This window comes from Actinia tenebrosa, unplaced genomic scaffold (assembly GCF_029948245.1).
Source record: "Actinia tenebrosa isolate PJP-AT-01 unplaced genomic scaffold, QUT_ActTen_1.0 PGA_scaffold3__52_contigs__length_22856419, whole genome shotgun sequence".
Taxonomy (NCBI): Eukaryota; Metazoa; Cnidaria; class Anthozoa; order Actiniaria; family Actiniidae; genus Actinia; species Actinia tenebrosa.
Window position 1 is genome coordinate 14950280 of NW_028292580.1, and position 27301 is coordinate 14977580.

Sequence of the window (27301 nt, forward strand, 5' to 3'; positions counted from 1 at the left end):
CTACCGCCTGTCACGAATGACTGAGCATTTAGCACGTAGCCTCATACTGAAACCTTTGTGCGTGACAAGCGAATCATATCTCGGGAGTGGGCTATTTGGAGGACAAAACAAGAGAATTTCAATCTCCTGAAAATTGGAAACCTATTGATATGTTCTCCATATTAAGCCATGCATTCCGACGTACTGCAAGGGGTCTATAGGATGCGCTTTGTAATACCTCAATAACTACTTTATGGTATTAAAAGTATTTTTATTTTCTACAGTAGTCTATTCACCTTATATCAAAATATACGTCCAACAAAAAACCCCATCGCCTGCCTATATATAAATTTGAACAATAGCTAATTTACTTAACGCTAACAGCTAAAGGCTTTTAATTTTTTATTTATTTATAATATATAAGAATCAAATTCTCAAATAGCTAAAAGCATAATTGTTTATAAGTATCGTGCATGTCAACAATCTTAGAAATTCGCTGATTTTTTCCACAAAACGACAAAGACTTCAAGTATCGATGACGCGATATCCAGTATAATTTGCGTGTAGACACGTATCATATTTTTTCAAAGCGCGCCGGTGGTACTCGAAATGGTTATATTTGGGACAGCAGTTATGAATTTGGAGCATGCGCAATGTTTACTAAAGACAATAATAATCGTACCTTTTGAACCGCTCTCAATGAACCGCTCTTGTGTCTCAAATTTTAATATAAAGCAGGTTCTCACGTCACGGAGATATTCAATAGAAATATTAAGTGCACAGTTATTTTGAGCATGACTGCCAAGTTGCGTTCCTAAAGCAACATTGTTTTGATGACATTAACATGGTGGAAATGGCATCACTGGAAAACAAAAAATATCTCCAACAAAAAATTACTTAACAAAATAATAGCTATAATTTGATATTTCAAGGTTTTCTTGTATGTTTTGCTGATAAAATTCCTATTCAAATATTTATGCTTAGAAAAGTAACTCAAAGCATGGTAGCTGTTTAGCCTTTTCAAGATGTTAATTGACCAAAGTTGCAACTATCCCAACATCTGCCCAATTATTTCATTGACCAATAGCGTTGAAGTACAGTTAGGAGATTCAGCAGGATAAATTATACCAAGCCAGGATGTATGATCAGAGTTAAGGGATCGAGGTCGACGGGTTGCATAAACTGAAATACCTAACTTTTTCCCTCAGTGTTTTCTGGAGGTTTTTCATCTCGTCTCGCAGTTTCTTCAGTTCTTCAATTAGGTCTTCGTACGTTATTGTCTCTCGTTCGATAACTATGAAACGAAATGCATGTCAAAAAAGCAATCTTAAAAAGCAGAAACTCAAATTAAATTATACAAAAGGATAGCCCGCGTTGCATGCTTGGCGATCGATATGTTGTCTTTTGTGTTTTTTCTCGTCACAAAAAAACCGCAAATTAACGCAGGCTAACAAAAAGCTAGACTAGGATTATTGAGATCACGTGACCGCAGCCATGTTGGATGAGAGGATAAAAAAAAGTTTACGTGGAAAAAATAATATTTGCTCACTAGTACCGCAAAAGTATCCCAAACTAGTACGAATGAAATCGTTAGTATATTGGTCTCGAGTTATGTTAACTTACTTTCAATGGTCTTGATTTTATTGACAAGGTTGTCTTGGAGCTTCCGAGCTTTTCTTTTAAACTCTCTAATTCTGTCCGAAGCATTGTTCACTTGTCCCACTTTTTCGTTTATTTTCCCTTTAGCTTGGTCGAACAGCTTCTTCAGCCTCTGAGCTTCCTGTTTAAATTATGAATTAAGAAAAAAAAAAAAACCTTTAAAAAACGAACGACCGACAGACTGATTTACATGACTGACCATTTGACTGACAACCGACTGACTGACATGACTGTCTGATCATCTGACTGACCAACCAATTGAATGAATGACTGACCAACTGAAACTGAACGACTGAGACTGAATGACCGACCGCCTAACTGATCGACCGACCGACCGACCGAGCAAGCAAGCGACCGACCAGCTAACTTCCTAACCGACTGACACACCGATCGATTGACTGACTAATTATCTTAGTAAACACACTTACAATAAGAGCCTGTTTAGATTCATTTTGAGCAGTCCTTGTGATATCTTCCGCCATTGCCAGATCCTTAGCGTTATCGTCATATTCCTCCTTGATTGGAGGTAGGTCTTGTTTCGTCTGGGTAGTTGTGTTTTTAGCTTGGTCTATTTTCTTTTCTAACGCATCGAGATCACCCAAAAGCTGCAGAAAAACAATGCACATTTAACAGTCATGAATTTGTATGACGCGCGTTAGAACGGTACGTAACAAAACACTTCCTCTGCCAAAAACAACACATCTTAAATCGGATGCCCCTGAGTCTTTACTCTACTATTACTTTACTACTATCGGAATTTCTGGCGCAAGAGAGAGGAAAATTGAAAACCGTTGATTAAAATCCGAAAGTGCAACACGCATCAAGTGGTAGCTGTGCATGACGTGTAAACCCTATCAACAAGACTCGTACCTTATTGATAATGTCTTCCGCATTATTGATATCATCACCAGCACTCTGAATAGCATCTTTCGCCATCTGTTGAGCCTGTTCTGCCATATCTAACGCTTTGGTCACGTTACTGATAACATTTTTTACTGCATTCGCTTTGTCTCTGAAATAAAGAAACGCAGGGTCAGTATGATGGAGAATTATGTAGTTGGAAAATGAGATTTTAGATAAAGAGAAGGAATTCAAAAGATAAATGAAGACAAGGAGAAGAGAAGGTTGAAGAAAAGAAGAGGAAAGAGAAAAGGAAAAAGAAGAGAAGAGAAGAGGAGAGAAGAGAAGAGAAGAGAAGAGAAGAGGATGAGACAAGACAGGTAATGGAATGAAAGAGGAGAAGGGGGGAGAAAAACGGTAATGAAAACTGGTTCATACCTGGCTTGTTCTGCCCTGTCTTTCAAGCCATCTGCTTTAGTAAGGTTCCTTCTCGTGTTATTAAGAATCTCATCGATCCCAGTCAAGGAAGACAAAGCATTTTTAATATCTTCAGCGAGTTTTTTAATCTGGTCAGGAGCGACAGATAGTGACATGTTCAAGACTTTCTCTGTTAATGCCTTAGCACCAGATGTGTCCGGAACCTGTTGTGCGAGGAACTTCAGGATATCCTGGAAAAAGAAATGCACGGTTAGGGGAAGTTCCATAGTATATTTAGAGAATGGAGTATTGATCCCAGACTCAAACCCCTTCTTTTAAAATAGAATTTCCTGACGTTTTGCTGATTAAATATCATTTTTTACTGATTACTTTTCGGGTATATGGTGTATACGGTTCAAAGCCAGAGCTTTTCAACTAAAATTTCGCATGAAACACAAATTTTTAAAACCTTTTGTTTGTACTTGCTGAAGCAAAAACTCGTAACTTTTGGCACACTTTAAAAATTTCTATGAAAAAAAATACAAAATTCTTAGACCTTGAAACATGCCGCCCAAAATGGCTGATAACGATCACGCGATATTAATCAATACTAATACTGTATGGATTTCTTAAGATTCCTTACCTCGATCAGCTGATCCATTCTCTTGCTAGCATTCTTTGCCTGCATGTGAGCATCCATGGCTTGTTGGAATGCCATCAGGGCCACATCACGTGACATGTTGACTCTCATTTCAGCTTGCATTGCATCCTCAAGTGTAGCGTGGGCTTTGGCTACGAATGATAACGATTTGTTAGCACGCTGTAACAACATTAATGTAGACCAACCAAAGGTACCAATAGAGTTTTGCACCACCGCGTGACGGCAGCCATGTTAGATGGCAGAACAATACAGTTGTTTTACATGGAAACGAATTCATTTCCCAAGAACAAAGGGATTTTATTGTTCTGCCATCTAACCACAGGAAACCCAAGCAGTATTATGGGATGGGCACGTGATGGTGCAAAACCTCTGTAAGTGTATACTTGGGTACATTTGCCTGCCCGCTTGTCTAATGTTTGTCTGACCGACTTGTCGTTAAGGTCGTTCGGTTGTTTTTTCACGGAAATGTTGGTTTTGGATGCGCATGCGTACTGTAGTGTGGAGGTCAGATCCTCCTGCCGATAAGCTCGGACAGTTAAAGTACAGACCACAGAGATCTCATTTTCCTAACGTACTAAACTTACCTTCTCTCATTTTCTGTGCTTTCTCAGCCTCCATCGCCATCTTTACAGCCTCCATCGCCAGACTCCTTGTCCCGTTACATCCGGGCCCTCCACAGGTCCCACAATCCTCCGCCATACACCAACCACACTTATCACGTGGTGTACCACATACCATGGCACTCAACATCTCGGACTGGTTCATGAGGACTCGGATTCTATGGAAGATGTCATCGAGAGAAACCTTGTTTTGCTGGTGCTTATCGCTGAATGAAGGTGGTCCAGTCAATATCTTTTGTATATGCTCACGATTCTTAGAAGCTTTCTCGATGTTGTCCAACGATCCGTTGACTCGTTTCTCAGCAGCCCGAGATCTTTGCTGGTTCTCTTTAATCTTTTCATAAGCTCCCCTGAAATTCTTTTCCTTGACTTCGTTGATTTCATTCTTCAACTTTTCACCTTTTTTCAACAGTTCTTCCAGCATCTTTCTCAGCCTTACAATCTCTTTATTTGCGTCTGCTGTCCTCGTATTCGTTTCATTCACTTTACTCTTAGCTTGACTTGTGATATTCATAATGTCCATCAAACGTTTTTCACTTCTGTTTAGTTCAGCCTCAATTTTCTTGGTGTCATTTTCCATGGTTTTTTGGGTGTCCAGTATTTTGCGCACGCGCTTCAACATCTCTTCTAAGGCCTTCAGCTCTTTTTCATAGGCATAGATTCCACCACCTTTGAGAAGATTACACAAAGAGATTTATATTGGAGATCTAAAGACCTTTTCCTCTTATCACTTATCTTTTTTAGAAAATGAAGTTTGTTATTAGCTGTTCCGAGGTTGAGGAGAAGACTGGGTCGAGTTGGCATTGCAGTGCATTGAGGGGCTGTTTTAGAGGACATGACGTCTATTTCGTCCTCTAAACCAGTCCCACAATGCACAGCAAATTCACCTCGAACCAGGCTTTTACTCAACTTCGGAATGGCTAATTATTGCCAAGAAACAAGAAATCCAAAAGACATGGTGTTTTGGTTTTGCTTGAACTGAAGTTAGTCCAAAATGGATCTTGATCGTCTTTCTAAGAAGAAACTATTGGCTGTGGTTTTGCAATTTAAAGTAGGTGATTCATGCTTCGTCCTTTCATGATTTATTCTTCAACAAGGAATGATAAATAAAATGTCAGTAACTGGCATCCAAAAAAAACATTAAAATATGATGTTATTAATACTGGCCAAAAAGAAGCGTTTTTTCAACGCTAAAATTAAAGCATTAGAGAGTTTTAGATTGACTTTTTTTCTCCCCGCAAACGGCAAACGTGACCACGTTTTCATAGTTTTCCTGTATTTTACTTTACCTTTTACAAACCTTCTCACCAAGCGCAAATACGCTTTTGTTTTTCTACTACTTGGACTTTTTTGCGATTCTTTTTCAGTAATTTAAAATAATTTTTTACTGGTCAACTTTCGTTTCACGTTTGCCGTGAACGTAAATCTAAAACCCTCTATTGTATGGCAGAAGACTTACCGGAACCTGATACAGAAAGGTTGGATGCTCTATCAATCTCGTAAGTAACATTCTGTGCCAGATAACCAAGAGTTCCCTTCCACTGATAGTAACACTCGCCACATATCTCACACAGTGGCATCTTGCCGGTCGTGTCTGCAGCACACATATCACATTTGTCTCCAACGTGTCCTACTTTGCATCGACAAGTACCTTTATCTCGGTCACACTGAAGGCTTTGTGAACCAGCTGGATTACAATCACAAGCTGCAAGATATAACGATTTACAACTTTATTCAGTGAAAGATAGATAAAATGGAGAGGCTTTGAGCCATCACGTGATGGCAGCCACGACAGGAGGCACAACAATACAGTCTTTTTCTCCTGGGCAACTGAATTCATTTTCAATTGCTCCTGATCCCTGCCATGGCTTCAATCGCGTGATGGTGCAAAGCCTCTATTGGAAAATTCGTCCAAAAAACACATCAGAAATTTTTACAATCTCGTAAAAGTTATCTTCGATTTTGGGTGAATGCATGGGCAAGAGGGGAAGTTCACGAGCACATACTTGATCTATTACCCATTTTACTCCGTGATAATGAAAGAGGATGGGAAAGGAGGGCAGAACAGGAGGAAGTTCAGCTATTCCTCCTCCGAAGTGCTTCCTAAGTTTAATCCGAATTTAGAAATGAATGGAGGAAAATCGGAAACTCGTCACTATAACCCCTACACTTCATTGATGTTGCAAATACGCGAAAATAATCTATTTTGTCTCACACTTCACAGTATCAATTCCATTGTGACTTACGATTGCAACTGTTGGGTGCGTATCCCCAGTAGTTATCTTCACATTCACAGCATCTTGGCCCTCCAAAACCAGCTCTGCAGTGACACTGACCGCTCGTCTATGTGGACACAATGGATAATACAAAAACGATTTGATAAGCAGTTTATTATGCGGCAAAAATGGAATGAAAATGAAGTTTAACTGAGACTGACTCTTCTGGAGCTCACGAATACAGTGTCACATGATCACGGCGCTCAATGGACCTCTTTTCCTTGGGCATAATGTTTCAGACAACACATCATTCCCTAGAGTATCATTTCTTTATTTAACGGTTGTGCATGACAAGACACCTGAATATGGATACAACTCAAACAAAGAGTCTTATTTTTAGTGGAATGACACGTGGTCTGAAATGGGAAGACATTACTCCCAAGGTAAAGGTCTTTTTTGGACAGCTTCTGAATCAACTAGGAGTATTATCACTACAAATACAATTAGATACTATTTGTCAAATCCAACAGTGGTCTATCATTAATGCTGCGCTCTGATTGGATGAGCTACTACTAAGCTATAAGTTATAGCCTATGGCTTTGAAAACCAAAACATTAAATTTAACTCTAATTCAAAAAGCTTTTGCATCTTTATATTTGACCTATTAGTTGGATTTGACTAAAACAATTAGTCCTCTTGCCCTCATGGGCTATGAGTCAATAACCCATTCATGCTCGAGGACTAATTGCTAATTATCACTACCCAGTGTGATATTTGTACCTGGTTACAGATAGTCTTCTCGGAGCCTGCTTCACAACAGTCACATTGCTGACATCCCTTGCCGCTTGCTAGGTTCCAGTACCCCTCGGCACATCGGTCACACTGAACACCTTCCACATCAGGCTGACATTTACACTGTCCAGTCACGTGATTACACGTGTCTTCAAATCCTGGCGTTGTACCTTGCTTGTTGCAGACACACTCTGGTGAAACAAAATGAATTGTTTTATTAACAATGATTTTTAGAGCAATTTCCAATTCTTCTACACTGACCGTCATAAAATCGGGGTGCCGTGCCTTCTAGTCAACGGTCACTGCTTTCCATGTGGGACTCACAGTTAAAAAAATGTTTTTACTTGGTACATTTTCATTGAAATTTGAGGCAATGATAAAGTCTTTTAATCATTTTCAAGATCAATTAGAAATAAAGCCGGTATAATCTTACTTGTGCAGTTTCTTGCAATAGCGTTACCATGGTAACCAGGCTTGCAACGGTCGCAGCTAAACCCAGCCGTGTTATAGAGACACTGCAAACATCTTCCCGTTAAACGATCACAGTTTCCGCGCACCGATGGGTTGATATTGTTGTTGCAAGAACATGGTTGACAGCTCCCCCCTGGCACGACAGGGTTACCATAGTAACCGTCGGCGCAATCTTCGCACTGTTTGCCGGTGTAGCCTTTCTGTTGAGCGGAAACAGCCAATCACAGATTAGGAACAAAGGTTAATTTTACCCTAAGGAAACGATAGGAAAATCGATGGAAGTAGAAGAGGAAAGGAAAAGAGAAGAAAGACGGAAGAAAAAGAATAAAAAAGATAGAAATGAAAAAAAGGCAAAATAAAAAAAAGATAAAAAAAGGAAGTAAGAAAAAATAACCAATATCAAAACATGAAAGGAAGGAAAAACAAAACGATTGTTTATTACACACTTCAACAACCGCAATAATCAAAGTTAAATAACGGTACATATATCTCTTACATACCGTACATAATTTATCTCCATAGTATGAACACAAAATACTTCCTCACCTCACAGGCATCGCAGATAGAAGATTCCGGAGTAGTGGCTGTATTGAGGACACATGTTTTACTAAATGAATTCCCGCTGCTGCCACCAGGACATTGACACCGTTTGCAATCGTTTGGCGTACCTAAAATAAGTTATTGAAATCACATTACGTTCAACAGATCCGTAAAAAAAACACAATAGGACAGACAGACAGATGGACGGACCAACGGACCTACCCACAGACCAACTAACCAAAAAAAGAACAAGCGAACAAAAGGACGCACAAACGCGGGGCGGACTAAGTGACGTACGAAGATGCAAACTACCAAACAAGTTGACTTCACCTCATTTTCTGTCTCGCGTGCGATGTTCATCAGGGCCCGGTTGTACGAAGCCTGGATAGCGCTATCCGCGGATAAATCCTTATCCAGTGGATAAATTTATTGGATAACAGGATCGACTTATCCACTGGATGAGGATTTATCCTCCGGATAGCGCTATCCAGGCTTCGTACAACCAGGCCCAGTTGAATCCAAGCTTTATAGGATTCGTTCTGGTTGACAGCACAAGGTGGCCAGTGTTTGACCACCATTTGCAGCAGAAAATGAGATTCAAGGACTTTGATCAGCTGATTGAAACCCAGCATTTAACGAACGGTCGAAAAAACAACCTTCTTCTTACCTCTTCTTGCATTTCCATAGAAACCAGGCTTGCATAAATCACAGTTTTTCCCCACAGTGTTATGCTGACAATCAATACATTCTCCTGTTTTGGTGTCACAACTAGCAGCATGGCCATTGCAAACACAGTCTCTGCACGTCGGAAATCCCCATTTATTGGGTGGACACAGACTGCATTGTCTACCAGAAGCCCAGATTTTACAAGGGCACTGACCAGTCACTATGTTACAGAACTCATCACTTATTGTACCATTTTTGTCACAGTCACAGGCTGAATTCACGAGAAAAAATATATTAGTCAAATGAAAAGGATTATCCATCGTGGAAATAGACTTTTACGATTTATTCACGCGCTTGACAATGAGAATATTAATTTACAAAAAGAACTTAATAACTTATTAATAAGATATAGAGTTTTACATAAATATAGTTACAAAATGATAAAAACGTTGTGAGTGTGGTTGTTGAAGAGTTAAAACTTTCGAGTCAAAAACCACGAAATCATGAATAAAAGAATAAATAAATTGAATGAATAAATATATTAGTGTTTCGTATGTATAGATCACGTTTGTTATGATGTTACTGATTCAAATGAAAACTTATCCATCCTGTTATGCCCTTCCCTGTTAAACCAATCACAGTGCACAAAACTACTGTCCGACCAGAATCATAATTATTCTGATACGCATAAGTTTTCAGCCATTTCTCACGTACCTGAACATCCACTTGGGCCAAAGCCATACGATCCTGGTGCACAGCGGTCACACCTCTGACCAATCACATTGGACTTGCACTTGCACTGACCTCCAACAGGGTCGCAGATAAGAGACCCATTAACGTCCCTTTTCGTCCCTGTTGGGTCGCATTGGCATGCTGGGAAAAAAATATTCAGAAGGCGTGATCACGGTGTAATAATCCAAACGGGATTCAAGAGCAAACTGAATGGAATACTTCGACGATGCTACGGCCATCTTGCCAGGGGCAAAACAAAAAAAAGCATTACAGAAAATATATAGAGTTTCGTGTGTTTGTCTTTCTTTTATGGGTAAAGGTGATCGATGTGCCGTCTTAATTCATCTTTTGTTGTATTCTCTTGTGGTGAGCTGTTAATATCAATCGACTTCATTACTATAACAAAGCTTTATTCCCCTGGACGCCCAATAATACATTTTGATCCAAAGTGACATCCGTATCGTCGAAGTAGTCCATTGATAGCACCTATTGACGCGTACATAACGCAAAAACCGACTTGTCTTTGCGGATTTCCCCCGACTAGGTGTTTTGTGCGTCTTCCCCCCAATTGTTTCCAGCCTTTGTATTTGATTTCGGCAAAAACCCCGCGAAAAAAGTAGACGCGTAATTTCACGGGTAAGCCTGAAAAGGATATTAAACCTTAGGTTCCCCCTACAAACCCTTCGTTAAACACTATTTGCATAAGATTTGGAGATCTTCAACAAACCTTAGTAAAGAAGGGGTGGTTGTATTGGAAAAATGAATAAAATATAATTAAGCGCGTATTATTTAAAAAAAGTATCATCGTATCTGAAGACTGCCTCGACTTACCAACTGCACCATCGTAAACAACAGCAGACATTGAAAAAATATGTCTTCTACAGATGTCTCCGAGAGGCAGCCTAGGTTGACTGGCTTCATAGTGTTGTTTTATACATCCATATGAATCCAGCTGGTTTCTTATAAACGATCCATCCTGGCCTTGAAAGATGCTCAGCTTGTCAGGGACTGGTACGACTGTAATCTGAATCACAAACAATAAAAGTTAACAAGCAGTTAACAAGCAGTTAACTTGATACTTAACAATTATTGGATGAGGTTGAGCATGATATCGTAAATCATCTGGCAAGACCAAAGCCGTATCATCTGCCGAAACCATAGGCCAAGGCGGATAAAATGGCCGAGGTCTTGACAGTTCATTTAAAAAAATTGTAAACTAGGACATAATATTTAATAGAGGCTTTGCACCATCACGTGATGGCAGCCATGACAGGAGGCAAGAACAATTGATTCTGGTCAAATCCTCGCGCAGAATGAGAATAGAATAGTAGAATTCTACCCGATGCAGATTTACATTAGAAAGGATTCAGTTTCCCAGGGGGAAAAGAGTCTATAGTTATGCCCCCTGTCATGGCTTCCATCACGTGATGGTGCAAAGCCTCTTTAGTGCTTTTTTAAAATATCACTGTGAGCACTGAAATGAAAGGTGCTAACCATGAGGGATGCAGGCTCTAAGGAAGAGAATGTACTTACCGAGTCAGTGTACAGTGAGTCATGGCCATTAAGGGATTTCCTTACAAACGTCACTCTGACGTCATAAGCCATGCCTTTCTCCAGGCAAACATTATCAGGTATTCTGATGTAGCGGAAAGCGGGATTCAAGCTGATCGTAACGTTTCTATAGTGTTCCAGAAATCCGATCTTAAGGCAGCTACCGCTGGACAGGGATTGACCGTCTGCTCTGGTTACCGTGACGACAGCATCCCAGGCTTCGGAATCCTGAAACAGATTAATAAATCAAATATTCGAACAACAAATGCTAGTAAGGACCTAACATTCCTAGGGAAATTCGTTTGGCGTCACCGTGTCGCTCCATTATCGATACTTATAGGCCCCGGCTAAAAGAGGAAATATGTTTACTGCGTAAATGTTTCCCCAATGTCTCCAAGTTTAGCCACATGCGAAACATTGGTGCGTGCAACAAATTTTGCTTCCAATGACACGAAAATGTTCCTGCTGTGCGGCAGAAACATTTCATGCTTCCAAGGCGCATAGAAACAATGTTTTGTCGATGTTTCCTTGTTTAGCCACGAAAGTCAATATTCTAAATGTTCGTTTCTTGTCAACGCTCGCGCTATCTTGAAAGTGCGCATTCGCTAATCGATGTTGAGTAAACATGTTTTCCGATGTTTCCTGACAGTTTTGCCACCTTTAGAAACATTTAAGGAAACATGTTTCCTCGTTTAGCCAGGGCCTTATGACCGAGACGTACTGGGAAGAGAGCCTAAACGAAAGCTGTGCCATTCCAGGGCGGGAAATGGTCACATGACCAGTCATTCTACTTACCTTCGTTTCATATCTGAGAACGATGTCGTAGTCACCAGACCGTGGTATGTTTGTAATCGAGTAAACAATAGCTGTGTCGTGTTTGACTTCAACAAATCCATCCCCTGTCCATGTTGTTTGTCCATTTAGCGGCTGTTGACGTTTGACCTCTGAAACCTAAAACCATTACAAGTTAACGATGGTTTCTCGAGTTGTTCTATGTTGATTCTTAAAATAGCAATTTTCACACGACTGTAAAAAAGCTCAGCGCAGTGAGCGTGCCGTGCCCTGCGTTACCGTAAAGTTTTCTATGATTTCAATGGGCTTATCATAAAAAAAGTTTTTTCTCTCGCAATGTGATTGGTCTGGCAGTGCCTTAACCTAGGCGTGACCGTGTCCGCGCCGTGTTTCTGCCGTGCTCCGGGAGTTTAAATGGATGGAAAGTAAATTCTCTCGCAATGTGACTGGTCTTGGTATGCCTTACCGTGTGACGACCGCGTTATTGCCGCGAGCTTTTCACAGTCATACGAATAATATAGGAAAATCAGGGCGCGCGATAATAAACCAATTCCATTGAATATCTGTATTGTGATTCAGTGACCCAATCCTTGAAGTACATGTGACGTCAAAGGCGCAGTTTTGTTTGACACCGACAAAAGATTTGGTCTTGGTATGTGTCTTTTGTCGTGTTAACCAACATGTCGGCCACATCTTTTGACCTTTTTTTTCCATGGGATGCCGGGGATGCACGCCACCAATAACAATCCTCAGGTGACCTCTAGTTATATTTGTAAACTTACTCATGGCTTTTATAGACTTCCTTTAATACCATAATTTTTTAATACTTAAAGAAACTTCAAAATACAACTTCAAACGTCCAGTGTTCTTGTTATCATCTCCTAAATGAGTTCGCATTTTTATTGAAGTTACATATTAATAATATCGGTAATATGTAAATACTGAAATATCAAAAAAGTGAGGCGTTGATAAGTCTGGAAAAACTCGCGTTTTCTGTATCAAAAAAAAAAAAAACGTCTTCATAAAAATGTTATTTTCCTTGAGTCTCCTATCCAACGCTTTAAAAATGAGGCATTCTTTAAAGTCGCAGCTCTACAAAAAGGCACTTTCTACGTCGTCTCTCTTATGATTTTAAAATGGCGGCTTTGAAAAACCTTCGTCTTTCTCGATCCGTTCATTATGCCTTTGAGCATAGTTATTAATATGCTTTAATGGACAGTAGTGGCGGTATTCTGTTTGATTAGGAAGATTGATGAGATTGTTCTGTTGAAGACAAGAATATCTTTTTCATAGCATTTATTTTTGCAGCAGTAGTCGAAATAAATAGTTTTTTGGAGTAACTTCTAAGTCGTTCACTTCTCAGAAAATACACAAAAGGGTTGATGCTGGAGCTTGAAAGCATGAGCGTAATGACGACCTGAAGAGTGACGTCACGTCTGAGCCTGTTGCCAGAGTCTTCAGCGACCATGGTAGACTCCATCCTCATAAGACTAAAAGGAATATAACAGAACAACGACACCAAGAAAATAATAACGAACGTCGTTGAGCTCCTTCTGATTTTCATTCGAGAGATAGCGCCATTAAAATATCCTTGAGCTTCAATCCGCTTCAGGTGTCTTCGAGAGATTCCAACTATGTAAATATGAATGACTGTAATCATCACGCATGCGCAAATCACGTAAATCCACCAGGCAATTTTTATGCCATGTGTAAATGGCGTAGATAGGCTATTGGAAATAGAAACTGAAGTGCTGAAAACCCATGTGATACAGATAGCAAGTTTTGATCGTTTTGGCGTTACAATGCTGTGATACCGAAGTGCGTAAGCTATGGCGATATATCTATCAAAGGATAGTAGACAAAGGCTACCCAAACTCGTAGTAACGTTAACACACAAGATTATCTCAAGAATCAATCGGGCTTGTACGGTACACTTCTGGACCTCCTTTAAGCCTAACGCAAGATTGTAAATATTTGAAGGTTGCACGATGGCGCCCACTAGAAAATCCGACATTGCAAGACTTGCCACCATGAGGTTGGAAGGAACTCGAAGCTGTTTGTATCTGAAGACAGTGGCTAAAACAATTGCATTACCAAATACAGATAGCAACGGTAAAACACAGTTGATGAAGAGAATGAAAACAGCAAAGCCAAAGCTGAACTCCACGAATCTTCTTTTACTGTCGATTGTTGACGATCCTTGGATTTGAAATTGTTCCCCAAAAACATCGCATTCTTGATATTCCTCTTCACTAACGAAGTTGTAACTAGAATTGTTTGCAGCCATCCTGACGAAATAACTTTAGAGAAGTCAAGATAATTTCGGAAAGCTTTTTTTTTACAGTTTTGGAGAGATGTCGTTTCGAGAAGTGAAACCCACAGCGATGTATAAACTATAAATGAGCTCACAACTTTATTCGCGCTATTGTTTTTAATTAAGAAACTATTGTTCACTAGCTCATTTGCATATGAAGGAGTTCTAAACACTGACGTCTGGCTTGTTTTTGCCTTTTTAAATTGTATCACAATAGTTGAAAGAAACCGTAAGATTATTTAATTGACAAAGAAAGTAATACAGAAAAAAGGATTAAAAGAATTTTCGACTCTAAAAAGAAGCAAGAACGCCAGAAAAATTATCTTATCCAATGCAATAAAAATCACAGCGTTCTTGAAAAAAATTGTTTCAAAATCTTTGCTTAATGTTAAGAACACTTTCTTTTTTGATTGACAAAACACGAGTCGATTTTCTGGTTTGTGTGTGTGATTACTGATAAGACGGCCATCTCGAGTTATGGGATGCCGAGGGGCAAACACGCAGAAAATTTATAAAGCATTGACAGTGGCGGGTTTTTCTTTCCAAATAATTTGAAGTCTTGGTGTTTCGCATACTGTTCCAACTACCAGCAAATTCAATTACTTTTTCGATGTGCTTCTCATTGAAAATCGTAAAGTCGTATGAAAAGACACCTATAAATTTTCCGGTTAATACGATAGAATTCAAGATGGCCGCCGTATTGGTATGTGTTAGTTGCCATATTAGTTATTATTTTAAGTTTGCTTTTAACGACTATGTATTGCAGACGGTCTTGTTTGTGTCAGACAAGTTTCATGCTTCCATACTAGACTAGAGGAAACACCCGTAACGACTGTCTTTCTTTCTTCGGCTGAGCTTAAACATACTTGAATCTCACACGGTGAAATCCTGTACGCATTCCGATTTTTTTCGAATTTCTTTTTGACGTCTATTCTACAGAAAATGTAATCAAAGATTGTAATACAAAGCTTTTTCGAATAATTTTGAAGCCGTTTGCTCCTCAGAAAATAAACGACGGGGTTGATGCTGGAACTTGAGAGCATTATTGTAATTGCGATCTGAAAGATGATGTCACGTCTAAGCATACTGTCAGGGTTATTTTGCTCAACAGTAACAAAAGTCTCGATCTTTAAGAAGCAGAAAGGTAAAAAACAAAGAAGCTTAGTCAAGAAAATAATAATAAACGTGATAGCACTGGTCCTGTCTTTCTTCCTGAAATGCGCGTTTCTGTTTCTTCCCTCCACGTCGACTCGGTTCAAGTGTCTTTGGGAAATCTTTAGTATTTTACAATGGATTAGAAAGGTGATCGTAAACGTGCCGATGGCGTAAATCCACCATATAATTTTCATGAACAAAGTAAACGGAAAAGAAAGGAAAGTACTGACGGCCAAGACAGTACCACACACCCATGTCACACAAACGGCGCTTTTGGAGCGTTTAAGTGTTACGATACCATGATAGCGAAATGGGGTGGTTATCGCGATATATCGATCCAACGACAGAAGACAAACGCTACCCAAACTGGTAGTAAAGTTAATACCCAAGATTATCTGAAGAATAAATCGGGCTTGTACGGTACACTCCTGGACCTCCTTTAAGCCTAACGTAAGATTGTAAATATTTGAAGGTTGAACGATGGCGCCCACTAGAAAATCCGACATTGCAAGACTTGCCACCATGAGGTTGGAAGGAACTCGAAGCTGTTTGTATCTGAAGACAGTGGCTAAAACAATCGCATTACCAAAAACAGATAGCAACGGTAAAACACAGTTGATGAAGAGAATGAAAACAGCAAAGCCAAAGCTGAACTCCATGAATCTTCTTTTACTGTCGATTGTTGACGATCCTTGGATTTGAAATTGTTTCCCAAAAACATCACATTCTTGATATTCCTCTTCACTAACAAGGATGTAACTAGAATTGTTTGCAGCCATCCTCACGAAATCCCACAGCTCCGAAACTTGCGAAGTTTTACATTTATCAAGCAATGTTTTTTAACTGTATACACGTGACTTCTGAAGGGTATTGCCCTTACTCAGTACTCATTCAGTAGGGTTAAGGTCATTCAGACAGTGTGAAAGCGTGGGTTAATTCGAATCTCAAGCAAGCCAAATGTTATAGCCAAGCACTGTTAGCAATATCATTAACAACAATCAACACAATAGACTTAATTGCGTATTGTTTCTGAGATTTAACAAAAAAACTTACCGGCAGAATAAAAACAATATTGTGCAAGGAAGCATGATCACAAAGGCTGTGTGAAAGACGAGTACCATCAAATTTAACGAAAAATCTTGCAGATGCTGTACAACATTTGCTGTTTAACATCTATCTCCTTTCAACTCTTTAAAAAGCAAAATAAATGAAAATCTAGCGACTTTATCTATTTGTTCAACGCCTTTTTATCATCATTCGAGGACTTTTCGAGGAAATATCGAATTCAATGGCTTTTCAAGACAAATAGTGACATTCAAGGCTTTTTCAAGGTTGTACGAACCATGCCTAAGCTAGTTTGAGTCCATTATTTAAGCTAGTTAGACGATATATACTCAACTTACCCCAATCGCTCTGGCTTCCTCAGATTCATAGACAAGGTGATCAGGAAGAGGGAAATAGTGCCCAGGCTTAACTCGGTTACACGTGCGTCCCGTGATTCCTTTACGGCATCTACACAAACCGCTTATTTTGTCACACTGGTCGTCATAGGAACCACCTACGTCACAACCACATTGCAGGCAACCGGCAGGACTCTTTCCCAGTCCCCAAAAACCGTTCTAGAAATTAAAGAAAATAACAAGGTTAATCAGAAACTGGTCTGGAATGTTTGAGGTTTGGGTTCAAGTGCTCTCATGAGCTAGATCTGGTTAAGTTTAGAGAAATCGCATCCGACAATCTAAAACTCTCCAGTCCCAAAAGTTGGTAGGTGAACAAGTTGAACAATGAAACTGTCAAAGATTAAAACTTAAAATTCTTTCATATTTTTATAAACAACATTTTTAGCTTGGGCGTAAAGTTTCCCCATCTTAAAGTGCCTATCACCCTTCTGACGATATTCTCAGTATTGATTCTACATGGGGTAAGATGTTGAATAACCCGAAAAAATTACATAGTTTGAGTGCGGCATCTTGAAGTTATAAAGGTTTTTCCACGCCATATGCTAATGCTGTGACGTATGCGGAGTAATCATTTAATATACAAAACACTACTGGTACAGATAAATTAAATTTGAAATACGTCATTGTGTTCCCCATTACTCTTATAGAAATGATTGCAAGTTAGTTTTCCCATAGAAGCCGGTGTTTCGAATTACGAGGAACAACAAATAACCATAAATGCCTTCTCATACGTCACAGCATTAGCATATGACATGAAAAAACCTTCATAACTTCAAGAAGCCGCACTCAAACTATGTAATTTTTTCGGGTTATTCAACATCTTACCCCATGTAGAATCAATACTGAGAATATTGTCAGAAGGGTGATAGGCACTTTAAATCACTAGAGAATAAGATTTTTTGTAAGAATTGCATATATACTCCTGTGTCTTTTCATGTGCGACCAATAAAAAAAGAAATGATGCTCTAAGGAATGAAACGTGGTCTAAAAATTAGAAAACATTACGGCCAAGCCGAAAAAGTCTATTGTCGACTTCACTGCGCGGTGAACTTCGTCAACGGAATAAGTTATTCACGAGAGAACTTCAGTTTCCTCCGCGAAAATTAATGTGAAAATAAATTCAACATAAAGATGAACGGGTTACATCATTTAGCGCTGAAGTAGGAAAGGTAGGCCAGGCTTTACAGATGTGCATACGAGTACTTACGGCACATCTATCGCAGTATTTGCCTTCTACGAAACGTTTACAGGTACATTTGCCGGTGATGGGGTCACATTTGTTTAGAGTGCCAAGAGGACTGCAGCCACATGCTAAGATAAGGAATAACAGAAATGAAGTTAGAGAATACTGAACACAATGGAAACAATTGAAAATAAATATATTAAAAAATTGAAAACACTAAAGTAAAACCGATGGAAATGTCATTGGTAACTTAAACACGGTGTAACGAGTGAGTTCGTCAGAGTAAAAAAGAAGGAATAGAACAGAATGGGGTGACTTCAGTTGACCTTCCTCGACATTTGGAATACATTCTCACAGGCCTAACCTCCCGGCCAATCTGTAAACACAGCCCCACCCTCCCCCCCCCCCTCCACCCTCCCCCCCACCACCACCACACGACCACCACTAGCATTTCTTATATCATACCTTCACAGCCGTCAAAATTACTGAGCTTCAAGTTATAGAATCCAGGTTTACACCGATCGCATCTTACACCCCCTACGTTGGTCTTACAGATACATCGTCCCGCTACCAGTCCCGTTGCGGGATCGTTCTTGGCCTCGCACTCGCCTCCGCTTACTCCTCCGATCGGGTCGCAGTTACAGGCTAGGAATAAACACAAGCAAATAGGAGTTAATATTTGCGTGACGTGATCTTCATACACCAAATTTCATGGAATCAGTGATAGCGTGATTTTCATAAAGCAAGATAACATGCTTGACGTGCGCGCAACTGTTCCGTGACACTTACAAACAACGAAATATAGAAATTTCCACTAAAGCCCCATACGAACACATAACTACAGGGGCGGCGGAAGCGGGGGGGCCGGGAGGGCACTGGTCCCCCCACTAGATTTTTTGGGGGGGCCTGGCCCCCCCAGAATATAATGCCTCACACACAAAAAAAAAACGCATGAGATTTGGTTATGATTACCATTATTTATTATTTTGATATTACATAATTTTCTGTATCTAAAAAAGATACGATATATCTAGCGACGACTTGCATCATTTTTGTGTCTCTCAGCACAATTGCAAGTGGTTTAATGCGCGCAAAATGTTACTGATTGAAATATCACACATACACGTTTGTAATCAAGCTAAACAGGGAGGGGGGGGGGTCATTTCAAGGTACCGTGAAATATTGGAGTGCCCCCCCAACATTTTTCAGCTTCCGCCGCCCCTGAACTAACTAGTGTAACTAGTGTTGCGCGCTCGTTACGCGATGGCGCGATGTTCTCGTTCAATGAAGTGCTTCTTTTGATGACCACTGGTCGTTATTTTACAAAGAGTGAGTAATCAACAAACAAAGAAACAAAAGGTGAATACATACGGATACAGGCGTCAGGTTCCTTGAAGTCCTTGTTAGGGTCTTGATAATGGAGTGGCTTACATCGTTCACAGTTTCGCCCAACAGTGTTGTGTTCACAGTTGATACACACTCCTCCACTCTTGTTCCCCGAGGCCAGATACACTGCCGTGTCAAAACGACACTGAACGGCGTGACCATTACAGTTACACTCTGAAAAAAACAATGAAATTACGATAAATATTACGTGGAAATTAGTTATTCACTCATGACAAGAGAATATGAATATTTCTGCTTATGATTGTAATAGCGCCTTAATATGCAGCCCATAAAGCCCTTTACTGGTCATAACTGTAAAGCGCATTGAGACGATGTACAAATGTGCTATATTAGAACTACCCATTATTATTAGTATTATTATCAATACTTCGCTAGCAGAGTAAGTGAATAAGAAGGAACACCTTTTGAAAGAGGTTTGTGACTGTACTGGCGTTTTGGACGTTAGTTGTCGGAACGTTAGTCATCTATCGGAGTATAAACAGCTAAGGGGGGGTCCTATTTGCTAACACGAAGATACTACCCCACTCCACAACCCTCAAAATGTTACTTCGTTCAGTTGTATTGGTTTGCTAGACCCTTTGCGGCAGGGCTTTCTCCGGATTCTGCGCTTTTCTCCCTCCGTTAATAAACCACATGCGAGTCTTGCATATGCATAGAATATTTAATGTAGTGTGTGTAAGTTTAAGTGGGCCAAATGGGAAACCATAATTTATCCTGAATTTCTTCACCGAATATAAAAAGGAAATATAAACATCATCATTATTATTGCTTACTTCTGCATTCGTTTGGACTATCTGCGGTAGCTGGTCTCCACGGCACGTCATAGTAGCCATCTTTACATCGTTCACAGTTGTTTCCCGTCGTGTTGTGAGTACAATTACACTGGCCATACACCTGGAAAAACAATGTTTAGACACGCGTTAACTATTTTCCGTCTTCCAGAAATGTCCCCAACTAAATAAAATAAATGAATAAATGAAATAAATAAAATAGAATACAACAGATGTTAAATGGGAATGCTCCATTTTGCAGTTCCATTCAGTGACCGCGAATAATAGTTGCAAGTCGAGGCTGTAGTTTCCGCGCATAGCAAAACTATACATTTTATCGTGCGCGGAAACTCTAGCCTCACCTTGGAACTATTATTCGTGGTCACTGAACAGAACTGTAAAATGGAATATTAACAGTAGCTGCTCTTCTTCCACTGGACTCTAATTGAAATTTAGAAGTTGATTTTGGCGGACAGAGGAAACACCTGAAAGACCGGTTGAAGCACAGAAGAGAACTAATAAGCAACTTTACTGAAATACGAAAAACAACGAAATAACTCAAAATAACATACGCATGCGCAGTGTGCTGTCTTATATTTTAGCTCACCATTCCAGGTATGTTTGGCTGTCCTGGTTCAGGTAAACACTGTTCTGCATGTCCATAACAAGAACAGCTTCCTCTGATTACCAGATCGTAGATAGCATAGTAGTATTTGCGCTTGATCTCTGGTCTGGGGTCAAGAATGTCATCACCAAGGGTGTGGAGCTTCGTAAAGTTGATTCGGATGTTGGTCAGTTTTAGGAGGTTTTGGACCTTCTGACTGTAGGGGTTCTTTATTGGTTCTTGTGATTTGAGAGCTCTGAAGATTACCTAAGACAAATTTTTTTATAGAAAACTATTATTGAGTTTCCAAATTGATCTGTAAAAAAGTCTAAACGTCTTTAAAAACTCTTCTATGTGAATATTCACTGAAGCTTATCGTTATTATAGTAATATTGATTTAGCTGGAATGCGCAACACTGACAATGTTGATACTAGCCCAACAACTGGTTGATCAGAATAGTTGCTGATTAAAAGAAAAAAGAAAGAAAAATGAGGGGGAAAAAGGGACTGGGTCTCAGTCAGTGACTGGATCTTGAATCACCAAAAAAACTTTTTTTTGAATTTTCATCTTTTGAAAGGCCATGGATAATCTTAACGTATAGAAAAAACATGCCCAACTTCTAAAACTTGTTTTCCTCTTCGAAATACCCAAATTTTGAGTGTTTTTAAAATTTGGAAAATCAGGAACCGTACATAGATGGAATGGACTGGACTTCGGTTGGCTGGATCGTACGGATCGTAGACGTTTTTTTACACCGAATTTGCAGCTTTTATCCTATGATTTTTATTTTATTAATCATAACTAGTGATTCTATTCAGAAATTCTACAAAAGAAATGCAAATATATATTTTTTCATTTTCTGGATTGTGGTACTGGTTGAAATCCTGTGAAGCCAGTCGGAAGCAAAGGTTTTTCAAAGGACTGTATACATGTGTCTATAGATGACTGTCTGGATCTCTACAGATTTTTACGACTAATTTTCCTACATAACATTATGACTGTGATAAATTGCATGTTACTTGGATGTGACTAGAATGGATTGGTTGCGACTGAAATGGATCGCAAGCGACTGGGTCTCAGTCAGTGACTGGATCTTGAATCACCAAAAAATTTTTTCTTGAATTTTCACCTTTTGAAAGGCCATGGATAATCTTAATGTATAGAAAAAACATGCCCAACTTCTAAAACTTGTTTTCCTCTTTATAATGCCCGATTGAGTGTTTTTTAATTTTGGAAAATCCGGAACCGTACATAGATGGAATGGACTGGACTTCAGTTTGCTGGATCGTACGGATCGTACCCGTCTTTTTACACCGAATTTGCGGCTTTTATCCTATGATTTTTATTTCATCATTCATAACTAGTGATTCTATTCCAAAATTATGCAGTTATTACCTTATTGCGGTTTTCAATATTCTGCAAACTCTGATATGAAATTGGCTTTTCACTGATGCTAGTCAAGAACATAAAGAGGTACTAACTGATTATTTTAGATTGGCTCCAGCAAAAAAAAAACAAATTTCAGCGTGCAGCCTGACACAGCAACTTGCCAAAAAACCATGAGCAAGAAGAAACAAGTAACAAATTTCTTGGTATTATTGATCTAAATATATCTTCCTAATTATTAAGTCTTCTACTTACCTCTCCTCCAGATGAGGGTTCAACTGTAGAGTATTTATCAGTACAGATGATATCATCAATATCCTTTGGATCTCCTTTAGGGATGCCAGGAAATGTCTTACGACAGTCAGAAGCAAAGTATCGATACACTTTCCAGGTCTTTCCGTAATCCCATGACCTCTCAATCAACATTCCAGCAGGACGGAACGTTCTGAATGTCATGACTAGATGGGTGAAGTGAAACTCTGACTCCAAGTCAAGCTGAAATAAAAAGGGACATCAATGAATGCTGATTTATTTGAATTACAACAGTTTATTTCATGTATCTGATATAAGTGAGACTATAATCCTTCAAATTTTATTAAAACCTGAAACAACCCTTGGGCTGATCAAAGTCAGGGCACAGCTAACACACATATTGAACCCTGAAACAACCTCTGGGCTAAGTCAGGGCCCAGCCAACATACGAATCCAATTTAGCTTGTTAGGTTTATTTTGTGATTTTGTGAAGGAAGAAAATGCTCAAATCAAGGAAGAGAAATAATGAACTCTACTGACTTGTAAATGAAATCATCAATATCAAGCCCAGGAAAGAAACACAAGGTCCCAGAGATGAGTGTGCTTCCCCTACACCACCCTTGATAATAATACTGATCAATTGATAACACATCATGCAGTCATACAAAAAGAAAAAGGGAAAGTATTAAAGCAGTTAATTTTAAGATTTAAAACCATACATCAACTATACCTGAAGATAAACGTTCTCTCTACCATTCTCTGATTGCCACCATTGCTTGGTCTTGTCCCCATCAAACGATGACAACATATATTCAGGATTATGTCTGAATTGTTTGTCAATGTCAGGGTAGTCTCTAGAGTCACATATGAAGCAGTCTTCTTGATCCTGTAGGTTGGAAACCATACAGTAGTTTTCAGGTCCATTCAAGCCACATGTGGAGCTGGCAAACAGTTTAACTTGACGTCCCATCAGTAGATCTCCTGTTGCTGGGTAACAGCTTCTTTGTGCGCACTGAGCACTGGTTTGGGCTTGCGATAAAGTTACTAAGAAATAAAAGAAGGATGTACATTAGCATTTATTAATATCTAGTTAATTTTTTAATACTCAATTTAAAGCTTTTAGAAATTATTGAGTCCATGCCTTTGGGGTAACTAATTCACAGGTAGCCCAATACAGAAAAAAAACCTGTTAAATATACAAGAATGTTCATGTGAGTCACCATTTTCCTCTGAATGTTAACTGTTTTGGTATCTTGTAAAACAGAAGAGCTCTTTTGTTTTGATTTTCTTTCTTTATAAAACCATCAAACACCTTCAAAGAATATTAATGGTATGTAGTGGAGACAAACTGAGCTCTGGATAAGGGTGAAGGACACAACTATCACCAGACCCCCTCCCCCTCCTCCCATCCTTCCCAGCCCCCCTCAACATATCATATTATAATCTAATGACATAATCTAATGCCATCTGGAGCTCTTATTACATATGGTTGTCATGAAACATTTCATTTCTATAATACAATGTTCCAGTAGTGATGCCCAAATGTGACCCTAGACACTATCCCATGTATATATACAGCCTCTCCTAATCCACACCTAAATACTTGAGTGCAATGTTGGTTTTTTAGAGCACCTTTACGGCTTGCTGATATTACCCCCTATAGTGTATACATATGCACTAATGTATAATAGAGATCTTTTTCCAATAAACCAAATGGTTCTAGATCACAATACTTCTACTACTCCCTATTCCCTGGGGCAACTCATAGAGGTTTGTTTTTGAGGGGGGAGGAGTAAGACGATTCTTGGATCTCTTTTGGACAACCTATACGATATACAGTTTCATAACTACAACGTCTGACAATGTTACAAATAGACCACAAATGTATCGGATTATCTCTGCAATCAGATATAACACACATATAGAGAGATAATACTAAAAAACATGACAACTGCTTGAGAATAGAGGATGTTAAAGTCATGCTAACAGTGATCTGCACTGGTGTCTGCTCTTTCGCAAGAAATATTATAGTTCAGTGAAAGAAATCACATCCAATAAAAATCATTTAGAATGTGGAAAATATAAATGCCCATATATGTACTGTAGAGAAATTTCGAGGTCACGCACCAAAAGAGCTCTAGTTTTCCATCTTATTTTTCGATCTACGATCGAGACGAGAGAGATTTTCAGCGCGCGCGAGAAAATTAAAAGAATAATGATAAAGAAATGATGTTGGAATCTAATACTATAAAATCCGGTTAAGGTAGTATAATGATCTAATAGCGTGCTGTACAGAGGTGATTCTCTTCGTGCAAAATGACCCAAACTACTTGATCTTCTTGATAATACTAGACAAGAATTAAAAACGGAAAAGCCGGGTAGTGTGTGAGAACCATTAGAGTGTTCATATTGAAATTTTGTGCTAATATACTTTTCAGTTTCCTTTGGAATGATATAAAAAATTTGAGGAATTCCCATACATTGATATGTAATATTTATATTCAAACAAATATGATTTAAAACTAGGAATATTTTGAATTCTTCCTTGCTCTAATTCTTGGATATTAGTTTTTTGGATGAGTGATTCGTAAGGTGTGAAAGTTTGAAGACAGTTAAGTTATAACGATAAACTCACAACTTACCAGAAAAGGCAAGGACTAGGCAGCAAACTAATATGGAAACCCAACGCATCTTGGAAAACTTGACTTCACTAGCAGACGTCTTATAGAAAGGCGGATTTTTTGGCCTTGTTATCTGCAAGATAAAGAAATATATAATCCATGTATTTCGAATGTAGTTGTGTGACTCTTTCAGTCTGAAAACGGACGAGGGAGAGATTGATTCCTCGATAGATGCATCGCAAACTTGTTTCTCTTCAAAGCCATTTACAAATACACTAACGTTTTAGTATTCTTTACATAGTATTATATATACCTTCAGATTCCCTAGATGCGTAGGACGCTTTTGAGTTCCTCTCAAGTTCGATGAATGGTGAGATTTCCAACGTAAATCGTGGTCGCGGTCACAGTCTAGCTCTGAAATCCGATCACGCTCGATCAAGATGTGAGTCTTCTAGCGCGCTAAAAACAATTCTGCGAGAAATCCAAATCAATAGGATCCTTCTATGATAATCCGAGTAACTCCAAAGAGAACTAAGAGTGGAGATCTATAGAAAAAAGCCAAGAAAAGGCCGCCAAAAGACTGACATCAAGAGAAATGTGACATAATTCTTGAGCAGGGAGCAGCGGAGCGAAAGACACCGGAAACACGATACGCGCGAATGAACCGACGGAATGTTCTAACCAGCCAATCAAAAGAAGATATTTTCTACAGGAGGATGCGCTGAAGACCACCGCGAAATACCAAAGGATGGTAGGGTATTAGTTTACACTCAAATCATTTGGAGTTAGGTTACTCGTCGGGTTATTAACCTTTTCTTCCGTAAATACGACGTTGGGCAAAGGATTTGAGAGTATTGGAGCTATGTTTTTTTTTCGCGCACTTTCAGAACATTTCGAATTAGTCTCACTTTTCAAACACCGTGTATCTTTTTAGCTTGAGTCGAGGACGGCAGCGCAAGAATCGGAAAGAATCCCAAGGGACCGATAACAAATCCATCAACAATGTTAAATTTCATTCGAGATTTCATCAATCAATCAATCAATCACTTTATTATTGTGTCGTTCTACTAGCTTGCCACAAGTGAGCAATTTACTAATATATCGGGGACACCTAAATAATTACACGAATTGCAATAATACACTTAGCCGGTCACTGAGTCATGTATATATTGCTTACTATCAATCACGTGACTTTTTGGAGTTGACTGGGGGGCAAACAAGCGGTTGGCTGGGGGGCAACTAGCGGATGCTAAGTCAAAACATATATAAATAAGTCCTCAAACTATTGTATTTGACTATTTTCACGACATCAAACCAGAAAATAAGAGATCAAAACAACCTCCAGGAGTCTACAAGCCATCAAAAAAGAGCTATTACCGGAAGTGACGTCTATTGATAGCAACCTATTATATGATATATATATTGATAGAGACTAATTATAAAATCTATAGAATAATAATAATAATAAATAATAATAAATATTTATATAGCGCCTATCCAAATCTGCTCTAGGCGCTTTAAACAAAAAGAAAAACCACAAACTGTGGTAGGCTGTGAGCTTTGCTTGGCGCCTGTGGCTGCCGCTACACAACCCATACCAAAAATAAAAAATAAATAAATAAATAAAAGTATACGCTAATACGCTAATAGAAGTGGTCCTATAATGATTTTAGAATTATATTCCAAAATGGAATAAGTAAATAAATAAATTAATAAGAAGTTAAAGTAAAGATAAAAGTTGAGTAATTACGTACTACACAAAAAGCAGACACTTGGGCAGGTCCAACTATTCATTCATGCAGCTCAAATTACCACAAAAATTACTAGAAATTCTCTCGTTTCGTGACCTGTTTGTTAATCAATTTTGATGGCGATCTTCAGAACACACGTCGTGTCAACAACAATGCACGATCGATATACATTTTCCTAGAGTGTTGATATCAAGTGAAATCTAAACTGGATAGTCCGTGGGGATCGCCGAAATCAAATCACTATGTCCCTATGATATTTATGCTGTAGTGGCAGGGGAAAGCCGCAGAGGGAAACGGCGAGCTATACGATACCCTGCCCTCGAAAATTGGCTTTATTTGTGTCACGCTTTGGACTTACTCAAGAGGATACTTAATCAAAAGTTAGTTTCTATGAAAAATGCAGTCTTCTCGAGTTCCCGTGTGGGGGGGGGGGGGGGGGGGGTACTCTTGCCCGTTTAGGG

General features: G+C 39.1%; 2 protein-coding genes across 2 annotated transcripts; both read right to left on the reverse strand.

Annotated features, from left to right (window-relative positions):
* Positions 1-228: 228 nt before the first annotated feature.
* Positions 229-25725, reverse strand: LOC116298827 (laminin subunit beta-1). The gene is made up of 27 exons (XM_089035257.1): positions 25403-25725; positions 25111-25222; positions 23199-23512; positions 22472-22711; positions 20833-21096; positions 20229-20349; positions 19420-19608; positions 18514-18693; positions 18073-18176; positions 16809-17024; positions 11940-12095; positions 11127-11372; positions 10425-10617; positions 9576-9734; positions 8863-9132; positions 8202-8323; positions 7618-7855; positions 7173-7375; positions 6423-6519; positions 5636-5881; positions 4141-4845; positions 3539-3687; positions 2917-3146; positions 2509-2650; positions 2067-2243; positions 1603-1759; positions 229-1273 (listed from the first exon to the last, which is right to left on the reverse strand). The coding sequence occupies exons 2-27, from the start codon at positions 25157-25159 to the stop codon at positions 1131-1133; spliced, it is 5310 nt and encodes a 1769-aa protein (XP_088891383.1). The 5' UTR covers positions 25160-25222; positions 25403-25725; the 3' UTR covers positions 229-1130.
* On the reverse strand, positions 13177-14223 carry LOC148908728 (melanocyte-stimulating hormone receptor-like). The gene has a single exon (XM_089035234.1). It carries the CDS (start codon positions 14221-14223, stop codon positions 13177-13179), a length of 1047 nt encoding a protein of 348 aa, XP_088891360.1.
* Positions 25726-27301: the final 1576 nt, after the last annotated feature.

What these genes read in the sequence shown, in the direction of transcription:
- LOC148908728 (XM_089035234.1), bottom strand. Translation starts at nt 14,223, where the DNA reads ATGGCTGCAAACAATTCTAGTTACAACTTCGTTAGTGAAGAGGAATAT.
- LOC116298827 (XM_089035257.1), bottom strand. Translation starts at nt 25,159, where the DNA reads ATGCGTTGGGTTTCCATATTAGTTTGCTGCCTAGTCCTTGCCTTTTCT. An exon ending in TAGTCCAAACGAATGCAGAA is followed by an intron (nt 19,609 to 20,228) that starts GTAAGCAATAAT and finishes TGTTTTTTTCAG; the next exon opens with AGTGTAACTGTAATGGTCAC. An exon ending in TATTGCAAGAAACTGCACAA is followed by an intron (nt 7,376 to 7,617) that starts GTAAGATTATAC and finishes TTGTTTCACCAG; the next exon opens with AGTGTGTCTGCAACAAGCAA.